This window comes from Rhineura floridana, chromosome 6 (assembly GCF_030035675.1).
Source record: "Rhineura floridana isolate rRhiFlo1 chromosome 6, rRhiFlo1.hap2, whole genome shotgun sequence".
NCBI classification, from domain to species: Eukaryota; Metazoa; Chordata; class Lepidosauria; order Squamata; family Rhineuridae; genus Rhineura; species Rhineura floridana.
The window spans coordinates 13,628,804-13,655,834 of NC_084485.1; the positions used below are offsets into that span (position 1 = coordinate 13,628,804).

The 27,031-nt window shown below is 42.1% G+C and overlaps 2 protein-coding genes across 4 annotated transcripts in view; one reads left to right on the forward strand and one right to left on the reverse strand.

Annotated features, from left to right (window-relative positions):
- Positions 1-347: 347 nt before the first annotated feature.
- TCFL5 (transcription factor like 5) lies at positions 348-13,703 on the forward strand. Of its 3 annotated transcripts, none has more exons than XM_061631047.1 (6): positions 348-1,952; positions 4,745-4,937; positions 5,758-5,833; positions 7,516-7,753; positions 9,851-9,992; positions 12,327-13,703. In XM_061631047.1, exons 1-6 carry the CDS (start codon positions 1,222-1,224, stop codon positions 12,447-12,449), a joined length of 1,503 nt encoding a protein of 500 aa, XP_061487031.1. In that variant the 5' UTR covers positions 348-1,221; the 3' UTR covers positions 12,450-13,703. The 3 variants fall into 3 exon arrangements, with proteins under 3 accessions (XP_061487031.1, XP_061487029.1, XP_061487032.1); XM_061631045.1 differs by having other exon boundaries at positions 5,680-5,833; positions 12,327-13,700; XM_061631048.1 differs by having other exon boundaries at positions 348-1,330; positions 4,774-4,937; positions 5,680-5,833; positions 12,327-13,698.
- Positions 12,608-27,031, reverse strand: part of COL9A3 (collagen type IX alpha 3 chain) — an 87,963-nt gene continuing 73,539 nt past the window's right edge. Inside the window, exons 28-32 of the mRNA XM_061631044.1 lie at positions 26,487-26,633; positions 24,268-24,322; positions 21,865-22,047; positions 19,189-19,266; positions 12,608-14,734 (exon numbers count right to left, since the gene is read on the reverse strand). Of these exons, the coding sequence (XP_061487028.1) occupies positions 14,553-14,734; positions 19,189-19,266; positions 21,865-22,047; positions 24,268-24,322; positions 26,487-26,633 (645 nt within the window). The 3' untranslated portion in view covers positions 12,608-14,552. The remainder of the gene's footprint in view (positions 14,735-19,188; positions 19,267-21,864; positions 22,048-24,267; positions 24,323-26,486; positions 26,634-27,031) is intronic.

Here is a 27,031-nt window from a genome sequence, read left to right on the forward strand (position 1 = left end):
CACACACACACACACACACCCCTTTATAACGGATATAACAAGGGGAGGCGAACTACTGGCAAGTGTGCTTCCTATGTGGGAAGAATGTGAGGGAAGGATGGAAGAGAACTTTCTCTGAAGAGAAAAATCCATGCGGGGTCGGTAGGTCATGGCGACGAGGAACGCCGGACTGACTGAAATCGCTTTCAGAGCCCTGGCGGAGAGTCTCAGGCCGACCGTTGCCGCCTCGACTTCCAGCACGGGGTGGGCGGGGCTTCGCAAGGGGAGGGTCGCGGTTTTTACCGTTAGGGAGTTGAAAGGGGTGGGGAAGGGGAGGCGGGGCTTTGGCTCGCGTGGGAGGCCTCGGGACCGTTTGGAGACGGTCGCGAGGGCTGAGCGGCAGGTGGGCGGGGCCGTCCTCTTTGGCCGTCCTCCCGTTGGTTGCTAAGGGGGACTTGGTTACCTACCTGGGTGATGTTTTGGGGCCTGGCCTAAGAGGTGGAGGGGGGGATGCAGCCAGTGGTTGTCCACCAGTGGTTGCCTGCTTGGAACGGACCAGGTTCCCTCTGAGAGGTGGGTGCTAAAGGGCTTTGGGTTCATGATCCACCTTCCACTGGAGTGGGGGTCATTCAGAAGGGGCTCAGTTCCTCTTCCTCCGGAAAATGTTGTGGGACGCTGTTTGATCACCCAGGAATGTGGGGCTGAAGACACCTCTATTATTATTTTTAAATAGGGCAGTTCATATGAAACCTTTTAAGGGGTGGTGTGCAATTATTTTATATTTTTAGGTTGCTTTCCATTTTTGCCTCTGGAATTCGAAGCATTCTGTGTTTCCCTCTTTTTTAGACTAGATCACCACCACCACCCCATCCATCCAAATTTTTTCAAGGGGAGGATTGGATAGTTGGTTTGGCATGTTTTACTTCAGGCACTTTTTGAAGAAATTACAATTTCCATTTAAAAAAAAAACCCTTTAAGCCACCCATCTGATTTGGTTGGCATTGATGTTCTTAGCAGGCTATGGAACTATCCAGAATTGGGAATGTTAATGCCGTAGGGGATCTAACTGAAGAATGAGGCAATCCAGCCTTCATTGCGTGTAGGATAATCAGCCCATCTTAATATTGTTAGCTCTTGATTGCAGCAATTATTTACACAGTTTTGTTTCATGAGGCTGGTGGTGTTTATTGTTCATACATTCAGTTGTCAAAAGACTTTGTGGCATTAGTATTCTTCAGAATCATGTCAGACTCTACCTCCAAGGAGCCCGAAGCTTCCAATCCTCAGGCTGTGGTTACAGATACACCTTCTACAGCTTCTATTGCTGAAGGCCCAGCAGATTCCTCTTTTGGTGAGCAAAACCTGAGCTTCACCACCACAGATCTCAATCTTGTGGAGATGACAGAAATAGAATACACACAACTTCAGCACATACTCTATTCCCATATGGAGGCACAAGCAAATGAGAATGAAGCAGAAAATAAGTTAAACTCAAGTTGCTTCTCAACCAACAATCCTGCAACTCAACCACAATACCTATCATCATCTAATAACAGTCAAAGTGGCTTTTCATCAAACAGTTCTGGAAACCAGTCGCTGTATCCCATTATCTGTCAGTCTGGTTTAGCCTCTGACAGCAGCTTCATGGGTCCTAATCAGTGTCTAGGGCATATTGATTTTCAGGAGCTAAGAATGATGTTGCTCAGTGAGTCTAGCTTCCCTCCAAACCAAGCTGAAAAAACACCTAATGGTAGCTCTGTAGATACGACTGGGCAGAGTTTAGTTAAAGCCAAACAAAGTGAAAACTTGGGTGGGATAAATAAAGAAAATTTGCCGGTGGAAAATTTAGCACCAGTTCCTGAATCTAGAGCCAAATCTGCAGTCCGTGTTCGATTGGAAGACAGATTCAACAGTGTCCAGACTGAAATTCCCAGGTGTCAAGAAAACCAAGAAACTGGAGTAGCCATTAACAAGTGTGTTGCATTTTTATTTCCTTTTAAAGCATATAATAATTCACTCATGTATATTAACTCTGACCTCTGTCAACTGAACATTAGAAATACTAATATCCAGAACCAAAGAATAGGGGTTTTGAAGTTGTCCACCAATAGTTAACACCTGGAAACAAGCTAAGCAGGCACACGTCATCTGGTCACAACCTTTCCCACTATTGTACTGAAATTGTGGCAGTTATTTATACATTTGCATTCTAACATGCAGGTTAACACATACGAACCAGTGTTCTCTTTCATGGTGATGCATTTCCTTTTTTTGGTGCTGCATAAGTGACCTCCCTAGACTAGATGATTTACAGGGCCCTCTCCAATGCTGTGATTCTAAATCAGTTTTGCAGCCTGTGGATGTTAAGACTGTAATGTCACTAGATTACCTTCATACAAATGGATCCATTAGCAAACTCATCCTAAAAACTGTAGTGTGCAACTTGTCCAGCAGGTTGCTTCTTTAATTTACTTGTGACTACCATAATGTGATGAACACAGATAAAGCCAGGCCTCGACTGGTGGATTTATGTTGCACTTCTCTTTTACTCCAGTCCTAAAATGCTGAGTGCCCATCTTGTGTGAAATAAGCCCACCATGCTGTACTTTCCTGTTATGAATATAATTGCTACTATATATCACAGCATTGCAGATTAGCACCAAAAAACCCAGACTTCCTGCCCATGTATCTGTGAGCCATTCCACACCATATGCCAGCAAAGCTGGGTTTGCTACCAAGAGTACATAACGGAGCTGCAGGCAGTCCATCTGCCTGATTAGGGTTCCTTTATGATTCACATATAATTAAAAGCAAAGTGAAGTACATGTAGCCATAATATACTAGCTGCAAGGCTAACATATTGTTATTTGCACCTCAATCTCCAAGCGGTGCGAGACTTCCAGGGGTTCCAGTGCATACCCAAGGGTTTGGTTTCCATGGAATGAAGGTCAGCAGAGACTGTAGTGTCTTTTATTTATTTGTTATTTGATTTATATCCCGCCCTTCCTCCTAGCAGGAGCCCAGGGCAGCATACAGAAGTGCTAAAAACACTTTAAAACATCATAAAAACAGACCTTAAAATACATTAAAACAAAATAATGTTAAAAACATTTTTTAAAACTTTAAAAAATCATTTAAAAAAGGATTAAATTAAAAAAAACATTAACAAGCAATTCTAACACAGACTGGGATAGGTCTCAACTTAAAAGGCTTGTTGAAAGAGGAAAGTCTTCAAAAGGCGCCGAAAAGATAGCCTAATATTCAAGGGGAGGGAATCTTTATGATACATGGTTTATTTACACATATATACAACCTGTGTAAGATGGAGGGGCTGAAAGCATTAGCTGTCCAATAGATCTTGCTTCTCTATTAGGCTTGTAGGAGAGTCTTCCCTGCTGTACCTTGGGGTTTAGACACAGAGAGCAAGCAAGCTTCTCTGTTTTCAGTTCCCAGCCTTTCCTCAGAATAACTCTTAACCACAACTACTTTCTTTGGGCAGAGGGGAGGAGTACTCTCCTCCCAGATTTCCTACATCAACAGGGCTTCTCTGGACCACATTTTTACAAACTCAGATTGATCCATCCAGAGAAGAAAGAGCCTGGCCAGACCAGAGTGACTAACTTATCAAAGGAACATGTTTGACGAGTGGAGCAGGTTTCCACAACATAAACTGTCTCTTTTACAAGTAACAGGATTATAGGCTGGGAGAGGGCCCCTCAAAACCATCCATTTCAACCTCCCAATCCCATAATAATACTGTATACAGATTGTTGCAGCATCTTGCTCTGTGTTACTATTTTCTGCAGTGCCTTTTAGTCCCATCTGGCCAGCAGCACTGAACCTATTGCCTCGGTATAACAAGGGTTGGCTGGCACTTCACCAGGTTTGTTGGTTGGTTAGCAGGTTAGGGAATCTCTACGCTGCCTGCCACCCAAACAGGCGCCTGAGATAACTCACAAAGTTTAAATATATATATAAAATTTAAGCAATAAAATACAGCTTATAAAAATACTTTGTTGTTATGTGCCTTCAAGTCGACTACGACTTATGGCGACCCTGTGAATCAGTGACCTCCAAGAGCATCTGTCATGAACCACCCTGTTCAGATCTGGTAAGTTCAGGTCTGTGGCTTCCTTTAGGGAATCAATCCATCTCTTGTTTGGCCTTCCTCTTTTTCTACTCCCTTCTGTTATCCCCAGCATTATTGCCTTTTCTAGTGAATCATGTCTGCTCATTACGTGTTCAAAGTAGGATAACCTCAGTTCCATCATTTTAGCTTCTAATGGTAGTTCTGGTTTAACTTGTTCTAACACCCAATTATTTGTCTTTTTCACAGTCCATGGTATGCACAGAACTCTCCTCCAGCGCCACATTTCAGGGAGCAACTAGATAATCAGGACTAGTGAAAGGAAAGCTGTGAATAATAGGATTCAAAAACATCATCTATGGAGGAATGTTGTCTGCCCATGTATTAAAAAGTAAATGTTCCATATGCAGATATTTATGATTTAGGGCCTTATCTCAACTTGCTTGCTGTTATTCTCTTTAGAGAGTAAGAAAAGGAACAATAATACATGCACCGTTAGATTTACAGAATAATATTTTTTTTATGTATTACAATATATGTTTGAGATGGGTTAAACTAGAATTCTGAGCATATTAAACTAGAATTCTGAGCTGGCTATTAATATGAAAGAGTATGCAGCAAAATTTGTAATCCAGGCACTTCAAATAAGTGCCCTTGTTCTATTGATTCCTTTTATAGTTTAGTAACTCTCATTCGCCATCCTTCAGAAGTGATGGGAGTTCCTCTCCACCACCAGCAGAATAAATGCACCACAGTAGTAAAAAATAAGACTGCCGCTACGACGACGACTGCGTTACAGTTTACATGTCCGCTGTTTAACCCGAATGTTGCTTCTCCTGTGACTGGAAATGCAAACCCTTCACAAACACAGGTTGGTAATTTTTAAAAAATGCAGCCTTTTTGTTTCAAGGCCTTATAATAGTCGCTGTGACTCTTCTGAAGAGTAAACAAGGGAACTGACAATCTGAAGTTTGAATTCTAAAGATACCTGGCACTTGTTTGATGTTACTTGGTTTGATAAATTAATTAGTATTGGCCAGGATCCAAAAAACCACGAGCCCAAATGGACTTTATACTTGCTTTTCTTAAACGGGGGAAAAAGGCGTTCTGATCTAATCTGCGTTTGGCAACCAATCTTTGTTCGGTTGTAATATTTTATTACAACTCCTATTGCTCATTTTCATTGGCTTCCCTTTTTGTATAGGCCTTTGCTCTTTGTAATTTTCATGCTGCATCTTTAAGACCCTTTCTTTAAAAAAATCCCCTTTTGAATTTTGATTTTGTCAATATTTGGAACAACCCTCTTTCTCTCCAAAATGGGGAATTGACATGAGATTTTACAGACACCTTTTTAGAATGAAAGCTATTCAAATGAACCATTTCCTTGGATTCTTAAAAAAAAACTTTGCACAGCACCTTGTGAAGTTGGAGGTGATTATAGTGTAACAATTATAAACAGTATTTATGATAGGATGAGAGATAGAGCTAAAGTTGAAATGCCAAATTCTGTGGGCCTGTTGAATTGAATTGAATTCTGTTCAGTTAAGGAGGAGCATGGCAAACATTATTTACAAAGTTGGTTTTACTTAATACTGATAAACATTTTCTTTTAGAACTCCGGAGCCTCTGTTTTGGAAGCAGCCAAACATCAAGACCTTGGGTTACCTCGTTTTTCTATCTGTTACCAACAGGAAATTGAAGCAACAAAACAGACCGTTGGTCCTAGAAATAAGGCACTACCGGAACACGTTTGGATTAAATTGGGAGGTAAATTGCTAAATCCTATCCAATTTTGTTGTCAGTGGCTATCACTTTCAAGTGATTAATTCTAATTTCTTCAGTTAGCTTTTTTAGAGGAGGTAATCAAAATATCATGGTTCTCCACAAACATTTAAGGCAGCTTAGTTTCCTTGGAAGCTATGAGGAAGCACGTGGGTGGCCCTGGAAGGTTATTATCTTTCAGTCTCTGATTGATCTCTGTAAACTACAATAACAATTACCTTTTGCATAGGGTAGTTAAGAGAACAAGAAGAATGCAGCTGGATCAGGCCAACGGCCCATCTAGTTCAGCATCCTGTTCTCACAGTTGCTGACCAGATGCCCATGGGAAGCCCGCATCAGGACCTGAGCACAAGATCACTCTCCCCCCCCCCCCCGCGGTTTCCAGCAACTGGTATTCAGAAGCATACTGCTTCCGACTGGAAGTGGGATGAAGCTGGTGTTTTAGTGGATTGCATGCACTTGGAGGAAGCAACAGAAAACATCTACACACAGCGCGCGGGAGAAACGATCCAATAAAACTTTGGGCAGCCCTACGCTGCCCTTTCTGAGATCTAGCTGTGATGGGTGCTCCAGGCTCTGGATGTTTTGAGTCTCTGAGCTAGAGAATATGTAGTCAGCCCACGTACCTTCTCATGGCATTTGCTATGCTACATTACATAGAAATGTTTCTAGTGCTATGAGAGTTGGAGAGAACTAGGGCTGCAAAGTTTAACAAGTATATTAATTAACTAAAGCCTTAGCTTCCCAGTAAGTAAGGATTAATTTAAACAGTGGGGTAATTTTTACATGGTAACAGGGCTGAGAGTAAAAATGCCCACTTGTTTATTTTTAAGGTTATTTGGTTGTGGAGTGGTAGTGAATTAGGGAATATAAATGGCAATATTAAAGATGGATTTTCCTTCCAACGATGAGCAGCAGCAATTGTTTATTTAACTGCAAGCTCTTTCATATTTCCTTCAGTGTTTCAGGATGATAACTATACTGAAGTCTTGATAAGATGAAAAGTTATTTAATTTATCAGTCAGTTAAAAAAGCAAGAGATTAATAAATTAAAAATTATCTTTGTGGTGGACAGCATTAGAGAGAATCAATAAACCAAAGATGTATTCGGTTTAAAATGAAATAGAAACAGTTCAGTAGTTCTATTTCTTAGCAGAGTATATATTTTCCAAAGCAGAATGAGAATTAACAAGCCCACCTTCCCCTCATGCAGACTAGCTGAATAAAAATACTTTTTGGTAAAAAGTATTTAAAAAGTTTACTCACAGCCTTTCATATGTTCAGGAAACATAGTCTTTAGCTTACAGAGAAAAGATAGAAGTAGGTAGTAGATTTAGACCATGATTGGGATCGTCTGGCAGAGAAGCCTGTAGAGGCTTCTCTGTCCTGTGGCTTAATGGGGAATTGTGCTAATAACAGAACAACATCTCTTACCAAAGAAGAGGAAGAGAAGAAGGGAAAATAACACCTAGAAATAGGAAAAAACAGTAAACAAGCATAGAGGTGTCCCCATATTCTGCCTAGAAGGGACCTCTCCTTATTAAAAGCATGCAAGCTTGCTTATCCCAACAAGATGAACATGATACAAGATGAAATTATATTTCAACCACAATTTTTATGTATGCAAAAAATGGCAAAGTATTCCTTTCCCCTCTTGTTTTGCAAAGGAGAAGCTTTATGTAAGCAAACAATAAACAAAAGGAGTCGTAGTCGAATACATCCCTTGGACTGCAATGTCCAGCGTAAACCTCTTGGTGACATTCAAAATGTGTGTGATGCCCAAAGTGCTGGTCCAGCCCATAGTACTTGGCAAGCAGTGCAGCCGACCCAGAGCACACAAAGTGGAACCCAAGGTGGTGTCTCTCAGCGCCGGGAGAGGCATAACCGGATGGAAAGAGACAGAAGGTAATTGCTATAGGTGGTCTCTGAACTCTGGAAAGAACACCTTTTGTGTTTGACTCTTAAGTTACCAGGTTTTTGTGGATGAATTTGTTTGTACATTAATTTGGTGCTGATTTGAATGCCACAAAGTCATGTATTTGGGTATTTATTATGACAATATGCCTTATTGCCAGTGCACCATCCTGCAATATAAAATAGTGGCTCATAGCCTAGAGCAGTGGTTCCCAACCCCTATGAGTATGGGACCCCTTTGTAAGCTCAAAAAAAATTCATGACCCCCCCCATGCTAATTGTGAATTTAGTCTCTGTTAATTGAAAAAATGATGCATGGCAAAATCACATCTCTAAGTGTCCCTTTCCATAAAAAGCTACCTGCAGACAGGGAGGTATTGCTTTCTTTTCTTAATGCAAAGGTCTAATCAAGTTGGTATACCCCTCCCCCCACAGTCTGTACAGCCATGTCTCCCAACATCAGTGGGTTACAATGTTGGACTAAGATTCAAGTTCAAATCCCCACCCAGCCAGGACGACCACTGGGTGACCTTGGGCCAGACACAGTCTCCCAGCCTGACCTATCTCACAGGGTTGGTGTAAGGATAAATCGGAAGGGGGGGAACCATGTGCACCACATTGAGCAACTTGGAGAAAAGGAGGGATATAAATGCAATAATAATTAAATAAATACATTTCAGCTGAAGTATGTGGACTCCAGCCTCAGCCAACCTGCTGACCTTTTAAATAATAACGACAATAACAACAATAATAATAAAGAAGCAGCAATGTAGTTGTGGGGATGCTAGATTGTGAAGTCAAAAGGGTAGATAGATTGGGGAAGGGGGTTAGTGCTTTCAGGTCTTGGGATGATCATCAGAACTGATGACTTGGTTAGCGTGCACTTGGGGAATGAGAGTGGAGCAGAAGACAGATTAGTGCATGCACACATAAACACATCTGCCCATCCTGCAAGCATCTGCAGGCGTGCGTGCATTTAGGCATGTGGGAGGGGAGAAGCCCCCAACTACTGCAGCATCTTGGAGAGAGAGATTGGGAGGGGGCAGAGTGTAGGTGGAAGAAAGGGGGAATGCTGGCACACACACTTAGCCTCAGAGATGGGGGGTGAGCAAATCTGGAGTTTCCTTACTGCTCCTTGGCTGAGTCTGGGCCGAAGGCAAGATCTGGGCAGCCTTGTAAATAAGAATAATTTTTAAAAGGAGATGGCAGCGAAGCAGGAGCCAAGAAAGGCAGACTGCCAGGAAGGAAGGGGCAAATCAGCTTTTCCTTGCAGCCTTGCTTCTTTTTGCTTCACGAAAAGCACTGTCCTCTCGTTCTGAGTAAGGATGTTAGCAGCAACAAGTGCAAGGAGATGGGAGTCAGCAATAGTAATCCTCTCTTTTTCCTGGAAGCTCCACCCTCAGCCTCCTTTGGTATCTGCCGCATGTTTTATAGGCAGATGTTTGCCTTCTGCATCTCTGAAAGATGTTCTGGTGCTTCAGCAAAAGTCCTCCCCTCTCATTTGGAGCAAGGGGGGGGGTGTAATCTGCAGTGGCAGTGAGGAGCAGATAGCGTCCAGGGAGTGAAGACTTTTTTAAAAAATTAATAATTAATTCATTTCTTTACTGTCTGTGGCCCCCTCTGTATTACTTTGGGGCCCCCATGGGATCACAGCCCCTGGGTTGGGAACCACTGGCCTAGAGCTACCATACAAAAGGAAAAAAGGATGGAAAGGGAAGAGAAAAATAAGCAAATTAAGGTACTGAGCTGTTACTTATTTGAAATACATTCACTTATAGTTTACTGTATGAAGCTTTGTAAGCTTTTGATGCAAACCTTACAGGTTTGTGTTCCATTACCAGGTAACGTATAATTGAACTTGAGGATCCTCATGCCAGTACACTTACGGCCTTTGATTCAGCATTTCAGGGAGGAATAGTTCACATTTTTAAAGCCCAATTAGACTTACTAAAACACATTTGACTGATGCTTTCCAATGATCTTCATAAAATAATTGGCTTCTGAATTGCTGTACATATAAAATACATGTTTTATGTTGCTAATTGTTTCAAGTACTGCTAGTACTGACCATGTTGTATGCAATTGTAGGCGCAGAATCAGGATTTGTTGTGATGAACTTAATCTTCTGGTTCCATTCTGCACTTCAGATACTGACAAGGCAACAACTTTACAATGGACAACAGCATTTCTAAAATATATTCAGGAGCGGCATGGGGATTCTCTGAAAAAGGTCAATAAGTTCCACATAAATGCACGAGACAACATGCATTAAAGTATGAAAACAGTAACAAAAATGCCTCACTGAATCATGATACACACTTTCCTTGATCATTTACTTCAGTGAATACAGGAACAAACTTTATTTATTTATTTATTTATTTGTTTGTTTCATTTTTAGACCGCCCATAGCTAGTAGCTCTCTGAGCGGTGTACAAAACAGATTAAAAATACAATATTATAATAAAATCAATCACATATATCAACAACAATATTAAAATAAAACATAGACATAAACATTAACATTAAAAACATTAAAAAGCCTGGGAGTACAGCCAGGTCTTAACCTGGCGCCTAAAAGAAAGCACCGTAGGCGCCAGGCATATCTCTTCAGGTAAGTTGTTCCACAATTCGGGGGCCACTACAGAAAAGGCCCTGGATCTGGTAACAATCCTCCGGGCATCCTGGTGAGATGGTACCCGGAGGAGGGCCTTAGATACTGAACGAAGTGAACGGGTAGGTTCATAGCGGGAGAGGCGTTCCACAAGGTACTGCGGTCCCACACCGTGTAAGGCTTTATAGGTCAAAACCAGCACCTTGAATCTGGCTCGGAAACAAATAGGTAGCCAGTGCAAACGGGCCAGGACAGGTGTTATATGCGCAGACTGATTGGTCCTCGTCAATAGCCTGGCTGCCGCGTTTTGCACCAGCTGAAGTTTCCGAACTGTCTTCAAGGGCAGCCCTACGTAGAGTGCATTACAGTAATCCAATCTAGAAGTTACCAGGGCGTGAACAACTGAAGCGAGATCATCGCTGTCCAGATAGGGGCGTAGTTGGGCTACTAAACGAAGATGGTAAAATGCATTCCAAGCCACCGAGGCCACTTGAGCCTCAAGCGACAAGGAAGGGTCAAAAAGGACCCCCAAACTACGAACCTGTTCTTTCAAGGGGAGTGTAACCCCATCTAGAACAGGATGAACATCCGCCATCCGGGCAGGGAAAGAGCTCACCAACAGTGTTTCAGTCTTGTCTGGATTGAGTTTCAGTTTATTAGCTCTCATCCAGTCCATTATCGCGGTCACTTTACATCTTCAGTGCACCCATCCTATGAACTGTAGCAGTAGTTCAAAATCAGCTATGCAGAGGCATGGACCTGAGCCTAGCTCAGCAGCAGCCATAAATGCCATCCCACTGGCCATTTCTTAACTCCAGAGCTAACAACAAATGCACACCTTGTGCTGCCAGTCTTCTATAGTAAGGAGATTCTATGGTAATGTAGCAGAGAATGGTATATATCTAAACCTGTGTAGCCAAGCAACAAATGTGTTTTAGCTGGTGCAGCATAAACTATTTTAAAAAACCTTATGTTGTGTACAAAGTGAAGTCAGAGATTGGATTCCGATGAGCAGTATATAGCAGTTTTTATGGCTTCTATTCATACTATAAAAATGTGCTTTGAACATATATATTTTTCATCCATGGATTGGCTAACTTTGACAGTCTGACGTTATGAAAGATATTGAACGTAAGATGTGTAAATTTGGAGGGTAAAAACATGAATCCGGGCTAGAAGAAGAAAAAAGTATTACGAACCAGCGGAGGGTTCTGCCTTATAGCAGCCAAGTCAGTCAGGCTCCTAGCATGAATAAGATTCAGAGAAACAGTCTGGGAGCTAAAGCTATAATTGACCTATCACTCAAACTTAAGGATCTGATCAAGTCAAATTCAAAAACACAGAATCTGTTGATTATGTTGCAGCAGTTCAGTGGCTAAGAGTGTGAGTTGGGAAAACTGCTTGCTTCAGTCATGAACTCACTGGTTTGGTTAAAATATTATATGCGGCTGGACAAAAGAACACAAAAGGTCGTCTTAGGCAGGCTACAAGCTCAGCCTCAGCCATTAACAACCTCCCTCGCCATTTGCAAAATGAGGATATTACATTACAAGATTGTTGTAATGATTAGTGAGACCATGTAATGTATAGGAATAGAAATCTTATAAACATTTTATTGCATTTTATTTGGCCATGGTCTGAACATTTTGAAAATGCTATATTGCAAGCAGTACCTACCAAGTATTTTCACTTCAGTTGTATCACTTAAGTTAAATAGCTCCATCTGTGCACCACTGACTTTAATAGAAGGGCAGCTCTTTATTTATGGAGCTGTTCCACCTTGAAATAAATAAGACAGCCCTCATGTGTTGGAGCTCTGCATGTTTTTTTAAAAAATACCTGAGATTGCTTCGTAATTTGTCTTCTTTAGGGATAGTTCCATGCACATAGTTTTCCTAAGGTTTGCTCCTTTATAGGTCAATATTGTAATTATTCTCTGTGTTTGGTTTTTAGGAATTTGAGACTGTGTTCTGTGGTAAAACAGGCAGAAGACTAAAATTAACAAGATCAGATTCAACAGGAACATGTTCAGCACAGGAGATTACACAGAATGGCACATCTATGGAGATAAAATAACTTGCTCTCCTTATACAAAAGCTGGTGGAAAGTGTGAAAATACAAGGATGTCTGTGAACTTCTGTTGCCAATTTCACCTGTTAGCTCTTGTGACTTAATGTGGTTTGAAAAATACATCAGCGTTAATTAAATGACACACTTTATTCCACACAAAGAAGAAAAGCATGACTAAACATTTATTAATTAATGCTGCCCCAAGAAAGGCACTGCACCAGAGGGAAGGAGAAATATTACAAACTAGTAAATGCTACCCCACCTCTTCTACTTTTCGTTTCGTTTTGTTTTCCAAGTATAAAATAATTCAGATGTGTTATAGAATAGCAGCTTGATCATTTCAATCTTGAACATACTTGTATTAATATAAATAATTATCAGAATGTCATAACAACCAGTTTGGAAGAAGTAATTTAAATCGTTTACAAATTATATAAGAGATGGTAACTTGCATATAGTAACTCAGATTTGCCTTCCATTTCCCAGTGTTCATCCCTGTGAAACTGAAAAATATAGAAAAAGCTGTTGACAGTGTGTTACAAATACAGTACTATTTAAAATATGTTTTGCACTTTCCAACTATTTCTAGTATAGGATACAGTCAAAGGATTACTTCCTGCCCAAAGACCCGTTGAAATGAACAGAAGTACAGCTTACGTGTGCAGATCCCATTTATTTAAGATGGGCTTTCATAGGAAAAATATCCGGTCATTTGCATGCTTGCAGTGCAAAAGTGGTATTTTGTAAACAGTACATGATTTTTAAGTGCACATAATATTTTCTTTTTAAAAAAGACTAGGATTAATTATATGTGTTAGGAAAGGTGAAGCATTTTAGAAAAAAAGTATATTTATTGGATTGAAAGTGGCTTTATTTAGCTATCAAAACAGACAATGCTAGTAGGTATTTCTTATACAGAACTCATCCCAAAATAAATACTGTTTAAATCACGGATATTCACACTTGTATATTACCTTTATTTCTAATCATCAGGGGCAAAAAAAGTATTAGCAAAACAAGCCTATTGTAAAATAAGTAGATACAATGTTACAAAAAGAAACTTTAATTTTTTTTTACATTAATGCATATACTAGTTTTGGGTAGTGATCATCTGTAATGTGTCTATCACAAAAACTGTACAGAGGGTGTAAAATGTTATTACTAAGTATCTTTCAATATGGAAATGTTCAAAATTATCTCTTGCAACATAAATTCTACCTCATGTAGAATTAATTGAGAAACATTCATTTTTTAGTTGTGGTAGATATATCTAAGGGATAAGACCTGTTTGTAGAGTAAGGCATCAGTAGTCCCCCTTGGCAGACGCTGTTCCCTGTGCTGGTAGGATAAATCACCCCCACAAACTTAGGGAATCTTCAGGAATGGCTTCTGACACAGTATAAAAGAGCTGCAAGGTACAAAACCTTGGGAAAACTCTGGTGTGTGCATCCAGAGGTGCTCTTCAGATTGTATCAATTGCATGAAAGTTCAGGGTAATGAACGCTTCTACTGGTATAATTTTTACTTAGTTTAGTACTTCTACATTTACTTCCCACAATCCATTAGGGGCATGCCAGCTCAGATCCACGAGCACAAACAGGAGCTGCACATGCCATTCCTGGTCTTAGTCTACTGATGGGGCTGTGAATGCATAGCCTTGGCTAAATGTTTATAGCCCTCATTTATCTGACCAGGGTTATCTGTGTTCAGCTTTGGCAGCTGTCCTCATGCACAGTTGGATTGGAACAGAGTTTACCATAAACTAATACAAGATTAAGCCATCCTAAAAATTGCAGTAAAACTTAGCCCAGTTGTTTTAGGGTGGGGGTGGGCCGCAGAGCACCTCATACTTCACTTCAGGGGGGTCTCTTCAGTGGGGCAAGGAGCAAACAAGACTGAACTTGAAAATAATTGTAGAGGACATCGTACAGATTTCCATATGATGATTTCCTGTTTCATTGAACTAAAATGTAGCATCAAAGTTTCAATTTCATTCAGTTTTACAGGAGAACTGCGCCTCTGTATTATTTTGGAGAGTATTTTTCTCTTCACATATAAACAGTTTGCTTAAATACCCAGTTCCCTTTTTCATCTTCCTTTAATGCAGTTCTATGACTTTTTGAATTTTCCTCCAGCAGCAGCAGCAGCTCCCATGCAGGCTGATGTATCACAGACTCCTGGAATTCCTTGGACCCCGATTGCCCCCGGTCTTCCAGGATCCCCTGGTAATCCTGGTTCACCAGGAGAGCCATCCCGACCATTTTTACTAGTTCCTGGAACACCTCGCGGACCTTTGGGATGGGGAAAATACAAAGATTCAGAATGATATTCTATTCTGCACTTTTTTCTGGTTAAAACTGTTGGTTGATATATCTATATATAAAAATATTGGGGGGGGGCTTGCAACTTCTTGGTTCTGTCATTGGTCTTCCTCCAGAGCTAGATTGCTCAGTAATTTTCTGTGTAAATAGGAGGGGAGAAAGCATTGTCCTAGTTACAGGAAGAAAATTACTTCCAATGCATCCTGCTTTGCCCATGTTTAAAAATTAAGATAAAGCTCATGGCCATTGTGCAACTGAGTTGTAAGATCAATGCAGTTGAATCTGGCAGCTCTGACCCCCACCCCAGTTTTTGGCTAATGTGTAAAACTACCAATTGCGGAAAAAGATTTATGGCAACAAACGAAGAGGTCTCAAATGAATTTGTTTCCTTTTTACTTCTCTAGAGCAGTGGTTTTCAAGCTTTTGGATTTCCAGGAGCATTTTTCATCTCAACTTATATGTCAAGGTATCCCTGCACCTTGCCGGGGATTCTGGATCACATTCTTGGGTGCATAGTCAGTTTCATGCATCCAGTGCCAGCCATACCTGAGCTTATTGTTGATCCATATAAATTGAGAGCATAGCATAGCACACACTCAGTACCCACCTGTATCCTCACACTGTAGGGAAAGATTGCTAATACTGGGCAAGTTGCCTTCTTGTCTGCAATTACATCTCATTGCAGAACCACTAATAAACTTCCATTGGACACAATTTGAAAACCACTTCTCTACAGCGTGATCACAACTGGCAGATCATTTCTTATTAGGTTCAACCATCTCCTAACAGTTTGTTCCCATCAAGAGACATGAACCAACTCTCTTGGGCTTTGAAGAGGTAATCGCTTAGGGCCAAACTACACAAAACATTAAACATGTGATTTAACATCAAGTGTATATTTTTTATTGACTGCCTTCTGTCATGGGAACCCAAGACAGTATATGGTCTCTAGGCATTCACCCAGTTAGGCACTGGCCAGACTCAAACCTGCTTAGCTTCAGCAAAATGGTAGACTCATGGGCTTTGAGACCATATCCTGGGGCAAACTTCCTTCCCATGTACTACAGTCCTGAATGTGGGAGCCACTGAGGCACCTATTTTTTAATTTTTTTAGAAAGATACACTTAAAATTATGGGGGCGTGTGTGTGTGTGTGTGTGAGAGAGAGACAGAGAGAGAGAGAAAGAATGGAAAGGGTGCAAGTCTATGCCAACAGTTAATTGACAGTAGGACTGGACAAATCTGCGAAAGTCAGTTTCTCTCAGCAACTCATTTTTCCAGTCTTTGGCTTGGTACATTTCAGCATCAGTTTGCAAATTCCCCATCACCAGCATTTTAGTGGACATTTCTCCCAATATACATATTTTTTGCAAGTAATTTTCCCTCATACAATATATTTGTGTGCTATTTTCACTAATGCATGCTTTTTATGCATACTTTTCCTTAACATTGCAAAATCCAAAAAAGTGCTAATTGTGAAATATAGCCATTTTCCAATTCACATGTTGTTTTAGGAAGTGCCAATTAGGTAGGTTTGCATTAAAATAAAAACTGAATCAAGTTCCCCATCCTTACTTGAAGGCCAGGAGCACCTTGGGCTTCCATGACCTCTCTGGTGTTGGCATGAGGCCTAGTCGTTTTCCATCAAGTCTGCAAAACTGTAACTAGGGGGAGTTTTGTCTTAGCCCAGTCTTGGAGAGAGATGTACCAGAGGGGGGGATGACTGAAGAAACTCTACATGTATTTACTCTTAAGCCTTAAGCCATAATGTCTTAATAAAAGACTCTTAACATGCTCTAATGCTCTGAAGAAGTTTCTTGCTCAACTTAACTCCAACGTAATGTATGCTGTTCCATGCAACAACGCACACATGCCAACAGGGTTATGGGCCCAGATCCACAGCGCATTACACGGGAGTAAGTTGCTGGTCTGAAGGGCAGACGGCGTTCCAGAGAGGGCAGCTTGATTGATTGAACCAGACGGAGGTGAGCAACATGGCTGTAAACCTGTCTGGGGGAGGCTTGCCGATGGAACGACTTAATGAAAAGAATTATGGCAGCTGGAAGCCGAGAATGCGGGCTTTGCTAGTAAAAGAAGATTTATGGGAAGCTATTGAAGGTACACCCCCTGCACCCCTTTCAGTGGCTTGGACTAGGAACGATGAGCGAGCTCAAGCTTTTATACTTCTGGCTCTATCAGACTCTCAACTGCTACACGTGAGGGATGTTACAAACGCCAAACAGATGTGGGACCGGTTGGAAGTCATTCATGTGCAACAGACTGCGGGATCTAGATTGTGTTTGGCACGGAAGCTTTATCAAATGCGCTTCATGGGTGAGTGCGAAATGTGTGAGCATCTCACGGAATTCAGACGCCTGTTTGCTGAGCTGACGGACCGAGGCGTCGAACACTCTGAACTTCAGAAGACCTATCTGATCCTGGCTTCACTCGATGGGACTTGGAATAATATGGTCATGGCTTTCGAAGCCATGCCTGACGGAGGTTTGAACATTGCGTTTATTGAGGAAAAGCTGACCCAAGAATGGCAGCGGAGACAGGAGGCGAAAAGAGCCGAGTCGATGGAAGCTGTCAGGAGGCAAGAGGTGAAAAATGCTGTGCCGAAGGATAATAAACAGGAGCAGCAACAGAGGCTGAAGTCTTGTTTTATTTGTGGAGATCGACGGCATCTACAGCGGGAATGTCCAGTCAAGTGCAACTCCAGGGACGGAGGCTTGAAGCAAGGCAGTGTGAACTTTGTTTGTAAACAGAAGTCTCAAGATTTAGCACCTGTTAACTGGCTTCTTGACAGTGGTGCAAGCCATATATTAAAGACAGAAGTTTGTTTTACGTTTCAGAAGAAGTGCAGGACTTTGTGCACCTGGCAGATGGATCACGGAAATCTGTGGAAGCTAAAGGTCTGGTGAAGTTTGACAAGCTTGGAATAATGTCAGAATGTTTGTTTGTTCTGGAATTGGCTCATAATATTTTATCAGTTAGAAAACTGGTGAGTTGTAATTATTCAATTTTGTTTCACAAAGACCAATGTTTTGTAATGAGGGGAGATCAAGTGTGCATGCAGGGAAGCCTGAATGATTCACAGTTTGTAATAAAGAGCAGTCAAGCAGGGTGTGCTGTGTTAAATACATTGGCTGCGTCCATGAATGGCATCAAAGGCTGGGGCATGCAAACCTTGACACGATAAAAAAAAACCCTTTGCACAGTGAAAACATGCGTTTAAAGGATTGTGGACAGTTAATGGATTGTGATGCATGTAATAAAGCTAAAATGACTATTGCACCAATAAACCGGGAGGCTGAGAGAACCACAACAGCTCCCTACCAGCTAGTTCATGTTGATTTATCAGGGCCAATAAATGCTTCACGAGGAGGTGCGAAATTCTTCATGGTACTGGTAGATGATTTTTCAAGATTTTGTCATGTTTTTCTGTTAAAGCATAAAAGTGAAGCTGAGCAGAAGCTGAAACTGTTCATTAAGGGAATCGAAACTCAACACGGCGTCACGGTGGGGGCTATACGCTCGGACCAAGGTGGGGAATTCACGAATAAGGCATTGAGTGACTTTCTGGAGAGTAAGGGAATAAACCAGAATTTCAATGCTCCATTTAGCCCGTTTTCCAATGGAACTGCAGAGAGAAAAAATAGGGTGCTTCAGGAGGCAATGAGAGCCATGCTGATGGATTGCAGTTTAGGGAATTCTTTCTGGGCAGAAGCAATTCTTTATGCGAATTATATTCACAACAGGGTGTTACACAGTGCACTTGGAATGTCTCCTTATGAGAAACTTACTGGCAGAAAGCCTAAAATAGAACACATTCAAAAATTCGGGGCAAGGTGCTGGATCCACATTCCACAGGGAAAAAGGAGGGGCAAGCTTGCGCCCAGAGCACAGCAAGGTTTTGTTTTGGGATTTCAGAATGCATATTTCAGAGTTTGGTGTCCAGAAACACAGCAGTTAATTCTGAGCAGAAGCATTAAAGTCTCAGAAAAGCCTTGGGATCAAAGGCAGACAGTTATTCTTACAGGAACAGATGACACACAAACACGAACACAAGCACAGACATTTAAGCCAAACCTTGACATTAAAGTGGAAGGTACACAAATTCCTCTCAGAGATGCATTAAATGAGCTCATTTGTGGGAAACGCAGATCAAAGAAATGAAAAGCTGAAGAAATGGAAGATCCTGGGCACGCGGTGCCAAGCACAAGCACAAGTACAAGCACAAATGGGGGGGCAGAGAGAGCCGAAGCTCTGGTTCCTTTAAGACGCTCTACAAGAGCAAATTTAGGCAAACCACCTGAAAGATTTACCGTGGGATTAATAACAAGTCCTGCGCTATCCCTATAACTTCTCACTGCTCAGGGCAGTGGAGAGTACTTAGCTGTATCGAGGGCTCTGGCAACTTACCTTGAGCTCCTTGATCCCCATCAGGTCCATCCACACCGTTGCCAATGGCACCTTTATCTCCCCTCTCACCAGGATCACCTACAGCACCATGACAAAAGTATAAACTTAACATTAGACTATGAAAAGATGTCTATGTAGGCAAAACCAGCTATCTGGATAAAGCAAGTTGTTTGGTTTGAGCCCCAGCTTTAAGACTCACTCATTTAATGAATTTATGACATCCACTTTCCAACTGCTAAGGCTGCATGTTCGCACTGTTGGAAAATATATCTACCGGGGGTGGAGGGATATTTTGTAAATTCACATGGTTCTATTTGGCCATCCAAGAGACTTCCAAAAGAATGGAACTGTAACTTTCCATATCGCACCAGTGTGACAGAACTAGACAATTTTTGTTACTGAAAGTGTCAAGTTCTTGATGGCTATTTAGGATGAGGGACAAGGCTTGTCTCTGTATAGAAGTGATAGATAACTGGGGGGGGTCATGATGAGTAAGGGGCCAATTAAAAAAAAAGGACAATTAGAAGTATTGGAGAGAGGCAGCATTACAGTCTGACTACTTGTGAGAGTGGGCAAAGCAAGACCAAAGACCACCCAAAATTTCATTAATTCTAAGTTGAGATTGTCTCTGGGACCAAAAAGGGTCTCCAGCTCTGTTGCAGAGATCCATCCTGAACCCTAAAGAGAGAATAGGATCTAAATAGGTGTGAGCCTCATAAAACAAACACGAAAACCTCCTTTCCCTCCCCCAGAACCTTTCAAAACAAATATTTTTTCCCTGCATCTCTGCAATAAAGTCATACTGACCCAGACACCATGTGTTGAAAATGCTAGCACTGTAACATACAAGTGCTACCATGCACATCTATAGCAGGATGTTCTGCTTTTCTCTGGCAAAAATGGCTATTGAAAGCCAATGGAGAACATCTTTTAAAGCAAGCTGTTCAGACAGAAAAATCCACACTCCCAACATCATTTGAGTTAAGTGGCCACATTTGCAGAGGCAGTTAACTTGAATGAAACAGGGCTGTTTCTTTCACTATTGTGCTTCACCAACTATAATAGGGTTGCCAGGTTCAGGGCCTGAGACTGATCCTGTATCTTTAGGAGAAGAGAAAGTTAGCCAAGTGCAGGTGTTCTTGCAACACTGTAATGGGAAAAACCATAAGGTGGAATTCTCCCTTCCCTCTGCACAACGTTTAAAGATACAGTAGACCTTTTGGTTGCCAGGCCCAGCTTCCAAGAGGTCTTCTATATCTTTAAAAGTTGTGCAATGGGGAGGGAGAATTCCACTTTGTGGTTTTTCTCATTACAGGGTTGCAAGAACACCTGCACTTGGCTGACTTTCTCTTCTCCTAAAGATACAGGATCAGTCTCAGGCCCTGAACCTGGCAACCCTATGCTCAAGCAAAGATTTGTGTTTCAGCTGTATTGTACCAGTGAAAATACAAATAATTGCACTTTTGGGTTGTTGTTTTTTTAAAAACTGAAACTAACTGGTAGCACAAACTGAGCATGCTTGGTTGCCAAGTAACCAGAGGGAGTGGAAATGTTAAATTAGAGGGTGTGGTCATTAGGAAACTGTGATTGATCCTCCCCCTCAGTGTGAATAGAAAACATCATGTTTGCAGCTGGCATTGAGCCCTTACTGTGGGTGGTACAAGAAGAAAATGGAGGTAAAAACAGTGTCTTTAGTACAAAGTAATGCTCTCATTTGGAGGTGTTTACTGCTGTTTAGGTTTTTGTTATTTTAATATGTATTTTAATTGATAATGATGTATTACAGGGGAGGGGAACATTTTCCAGCCGGCAGGCCAGACCCTTGGGCCACCCAATCCCTGTGAGCCATTTTGACAATTGGGCAGGGCAACTCACCTGTCAGTCACTTGATGTCGCCATGAAATCAAAGGCTCAAGGCTTGGCAAGGTGACCGTTGACATTTGCAAGCCCTGCTTTTGGCAAGGAATTGAGTTTTTAACGGCGCCACACCTGACATCACCTATTGTGTCAGGTGTGGGACAAGAGAGTGTTGTTTGGGGAAAATGGCTTCACAGGCCACATTAGAGGGCCCCTGTTGGGCCTAATTAGGGCTATGGGCCAGAAGTTCTCCACAGCTGATGAACTTCATTCTCTGCTTTATTGTGGTATCTTAAACCACATTGAATGTTGATTTGGAGGCACTTGGCAGAAACGCAATCTATAAATCAGCCTTTCCCAACCAGTGTGCCTCCAGATGTTGTTGGACCACAACTCCCATCAGCCTCAGCCAGCATTGCCAATGGTCAGGAAAGATGGGAATTGTGGTCCAACAACATCTGGAGGCACACTGGTTGGGAAAGGCTGCTATAAATGGAAATAAAACATTCGCAGTATTATCTTACTCTCAAAGTTCTACTCTTATAGATGACCAGAAATCTGAACATTACATTTCCTCCCAGTGAATGTCATTCAGTTTATCTATTGGAAACATATACGACTGCCTTCATAAATTGGTAGATTCCAAACGACATTCGGGAAGCAGGCTGCAAACCTAATTTACAAACTTATGGAGAAGTAAGCCCCACTGAACTCAATGGGGCTTATTTCTCAGCAGATGTGCATAGGCCTGTGCCTCCGGTCTTTCATTGGGACCCAGACTTAGCTCACTGGCCTGCTTCATGCTTAAATCTGACTCACCTCTAGGACCAGGATCTCCCAGGTGTCCTGTTGGTCCTTGGTAGCCAGATGGGCCACGAGTGCCAGGGTGGCCAACACTTCCCATTGCCCCTGGAGGGCCCGGGAGACCTGCAGGTCCAGGCCGTCCTGTCATTCCAGGAGCCAGGGGCTTCCTTAGGTTAGCAGCTAACTGTGCAATTTGCTCTGGAATTAAAAGCAAAAACCAAAATTACATGCTGGCAGGGGCTGATAGGAGTTGTAGTCCAAATCATCTGGAGGGCACCAGGTTGGGGAAGGCTGCTCTCGATTATTCTTTGTACACATTAAGAAAATTCTATGCATTCTTCAGATAGATTCACCTGGCACCTGCTTCACTGTCCTTTTGGCACAGAGATTTTTTTCCCCTTGAGCTTTTGAAATACAATTTTAACCCTGCTGACTGTGTTATGCTGCTTCTATAACTGTGTGGCTTCTTTTTCTGACCTTCCTTTCTGATTTTAATGGCTTTACTCTTTTTTGTAATCTACCGAAATTACAACTAAAGGGCTGTTCTGAGCCCATTCTGAAATCCACTTTGCCAGACAGTCAACTCCATCTCTCTCTTTTAATCAGAACTATTTTATTAAACCACAAAACACAAAGGTAGACAGAAACTCCAAAGAAAGCGTACAGTCTCTGGGGATGGTGAACTGAGGATGGTGATGATGATGGAGAAGGTTGATAGCAGGTAATTATATTGTAGGATTGTTGATGAGGTAGATTCAATGGAGGAGAGGTACCTTCTGAGAGAGAAGCTTCTGGAAGAGGCAATTCTGACAGAGAAATATCTTCTGAGAGAGAGAGAGAGGTAAAAAAGGAGTGTTGTCCTCTGGGGCTACTTGGCCTGCTGCTTCCTTCGCTGATGACAGAAACAACTGAGGCAGGTTTTGGAGAGAAAACCAATTAAAGAGAGGAGTGATGTCACCTGACAGGAAGTTACTGTAAGGCTAAGGGAGCACAGAGACACATCGTTGAGTTCCATAACTCTAACCTAATAAATGCCTTGTTTAGCACAACAGAAGGAGTCTCTCTATATACAATTCTAAACCCTGCGGAGGCAGCACAAGGGCCACATTATTAAAATAATACATAACAGAGCAATAGCCATGACAGGAAGCCGGTGTAACTCATGCTGGCGTAAGTTATCCCTATTCCAAACTCTGTTCAGGAGCCTCTGGGAGGGTCTACTGCTGACTGAGCCAGCAGGTAAGTGCAGGCCCGAGTTTTGAGGATTGGGCCCTGAGTCTCATGATCAAGCATATGGAATAGGTGTAAATCTCTCCTTACCCTGCCCCTGGAACGTCCCCCGTTTTTGGGACATATGCCGGCTTCAGCTCACTTTTCTTCTATAACAGAACTTAAAGCAGGACACTCAGGCGCATTTCTGGAGCCCTCGCCCATTTTTCTCCTTATGCTGCCTGCCCCAGGTTTATATTAAGATGGGCATCCTGTTCAGCACCATGTAAGGTGGGCAGTCAAATCTAATCCATAGAATCATAGAATAGTAGAGTTGGAAGGGGCCTATAAGGCCATCAAGTCCAACCCCCTGCTCAATGCAGGAATCCAAATCAAAGCATTCCCGACAGATGGCTGTCCAGCTGCCTCTTGAATATTTCCAGTGTCGGAGAGCTGACTACCTCTCTAGGTAATTGGTTCCATTGTTGTATGGCTCTAACAGTTAGGAAATTTTTCCTGATGTTCAGTTGAAATCTGGCTTCCTGCAACTTGAGCTCATTATTCTGTGTCCTGCACTCTGGGATGATAGAGAAGAGATCCCGGCCCTCCTCTGTGTGATAACCTTTCATGTACTTGAAGAGTGTTATCATATCTCCCCTCAGTCTTCTCTTCTCCAGGCTAAATATGCCCAGTTCTTTCAGTCTCTCCTCATAGGGCTTTGTTTCCAGTCCCCTGATCATCCTTGTTGCCCTCCTCTGAGCCCGTTCCAGTTTGTCTGCATGCTTCTTGAAGTGCGGAGACCAGAACTGGATGCAGTACTCAAGATGAGGCCTAACCAGTACTGAATAGAGGGGAACTAGTACTTCACACGATTTGGAAACTATACTTCTGTTAATGCAGCCTAATATAGCATTTGCACTGATTTGTTTTCATGTAATCCATTTAATGACATGGTCGTCCAGTAAGGATGTTGCAGATCTATTGCCATCTGTATTTCTCTACTTCCTCCACACTGTAGTAATTCTAGCATCAGATGGAACCACAAATAAGTGGCCTTTAAATCACAAGGAAGACGTTGAGGCCATGATATGGCCCTTCTCCAGAGTGCTGGGTTAGATGGACCAATTTTTAATATCCTTATCACTGGCAATTCCATTCACCGAAATTGCATTCTGTTCTCGCCCAGAGTTACCCCCAGCCTGTACTCACCACTGATCATTGCAACACACAGTTCTCTTATGCGTTGCTCGCTAGCTTCTTTCCCCTGAAATTAAGCAAAGATATTATGAAGCAAACAATCCTAATTGCTGGGATCTGCGATCGCTGGCCAAACCCTATGAAGAAACCAGCAGGGTGATATGTTGGACTTGTTACTAAGCAAATCCTGCATCTCTGCAGAACCAGAACTGCCGCCTAAAGGTGCTGCCAGTGGGGAACCTTCCAACGCTACCCAGTTGCTGCTTCTCTGTGCTTTTCCTTGCATGTGGAATCCCAACTTACATTTCACTTAGCAGCACAGACAATGGGATGTTTCGAGTGTCGCATTAAGTTAAAGTCACTTACCACTTTATGCCAGTGGGATGTTGTTGTGCAAGAGAATGCATAAAGCAGGTGGCTTGTCACTTTGTTTTACAATAGATTGCACCATCTATTGTGCAATGTGTTTCCACTACTGCAGGGGTTCTTCACCTGTGGTCTATGGACTCCCTAGGGGTTCCAAGATGATCTTCAGCGGGTCCATGAACCAGGCACACAAACAAAACTCTATTTCCAATGCAATTAAATAAATTGCATGTGTTTTGTTTATTTTGGGGGCTTCATAACTTTCATCATGTTGCATTGGATTCCTCTGATGTGCAACATTAAAACTTGCCCTTGCACTAGCAGACGGAGAATGCTGGGTACAGCCCATTTATTTTTGTGGTGCTTGTGTCCTGTCATGGCCTGTTCACAGAACTGCGTGGAACATAGTGGGACTTTGAATGCACTTCCCCCAAATCTGGCCTCTTCAGTCATATAGAGACAGTGGAGGGACATCCGTGTTTATCTCCGTAATTTACTTGGCCATGTTGCACGATACTGATAGCCTTTATGCTGCTCTTTATACCATCTAAGGAACCCCATTGTGGTTATTTTGAAAATAAATTATGTGGTCAATCTATACAGAGCATTACTATTAATTGTAACAACCAAAATAATCCATCATGAGCAACTGAATTAAGCTGCAATCATAACCATGTCTACTCAGAAGTAAGTCCCATTAATATTAATGCGGATTACCCAGGCTAAGTGGGGCTAGGACTGCAGCCTAATTTATTAATTTAACCCTGTTGTGGTTATACCACTACTTCTAGCTTAGAAACTGGCACCAGTCTGGGAGTCAACCTTTTTCTCAACTCTTCCTCCCTGGCACAGCAGTAATATGCAAAGAACAATAAGTGCCAGTGTGGTGTAGTGGTTAGAGTATCAGACTAGAACCCAGAAGACCAGAGTTCAAATCCTCACTCGGTCATGAAGTTCACTGGGTGACCTTAGGCCGATCACCAGCTCTTAGCCTAAACTTCTACACAAGGTTGTTGTACAGATAATATTGAGAGGGGGAAACCATGTACACCACTTTCACCTCCTTGAAGGAAAAGTGGGATACAACTGCAACAAAGAAACAAACAAACTGCATTATTTTGATCTGCACAATCTGCTTCCGCCATGGGAAAAGTCCATGAAATGAACTCCACAGCAGCTGTTAGTAAGGGCAGCAGTGTCTAAGCAGTTAATATAATGAAATTAGTTACTTTTTAAAAACAAAAACAAAATCCTTTTTGATCAATTAACATTAGGCAGCAAGCTATTTTTAAATATTTTAAAAACAAGAATTCTTTAAAAATGTATCTCATATAAGGACAGAAATTCTATTGCATGTTGCAACATTCACATACATCACCTAAAACAAATGATGCTTTTTCACCCCGAAGAACTATTTTACTCATTTGCACATTTTAAATCAATTTAATTGTCTCGTTTAGGTTCACACAATGTAATCAACTAAGGGCACTTCTGCACAGTCACTATTTTGGGCTGGGATTCAATCACATGCAGTCAAATTCAGGTTGTGAAATTATAATTGATTGGGAGGTCTTGCGCAACAAACCCGCTTCTCCAAAAGATCAGAATTTTTGCACTAAGGAAAGTGACAGGAAATTGTGGTAGAAAGTGTGGGATAACACTTGCTTTGGTACAAATATCCCCTAACTGCTCTGCAAACAAATCAAGATGAATACTCAATAGCCAGGTCATCTGGAAGTGTCCTGAGATGTTTTTAAGCCTTAAGGACTAGGAGAAACAGTGATGGCAGTAGGGAAACTGGTTCAACTTCAGCGGAAAAACTGGGGCAGGCTATCAAATGGAAAGGAGACGTGCAGGCTACTTACGGGAGGACCGGGCTGTCCAGTGATCCCAGGGACTCCTTGTTCTCCTTGAAAACCCAATTTGCCTGGATGGCCTGGAACTCCGGGAACTCCTGCTGTCCCGTTGGGGCCTTGAACTCCTTTTGGGCCCAGTTCACCTCTTTTTCCTGCCTACAGAAGAAGGAAAGCAGACAGACAGGCGTGAATCCTAATTTGTTGGTCTCAGGGTCTGAAGGCACGTGGCAATGTGACCTTGCTGAAGGTAAGTAAGTCTGGGTCTGTTCAGTGGCTGGGTGGGAGATCACCTGGGAAATCCATGCATGCCACCTTGATTTGAAGGAAGATGGGGTTTAAATGGGATCAATAAATAATAGCCCTTGTAGCGAGTAGCTGTTCTTGCTACATCCTCTTCTAGCAGTGTAGTTGGCATGCCAACGGAGGAGTCACTCCCAACCTGTGGAAGCTGGTGGCTCTGTGTCAGTGGAAGTGGACTGCCTTCAAGTCGATCCCGACTTATGGTGACCCTATGATACGGTTTTCATGGTAAGCGGTATTCAGAGGTGGTTTGC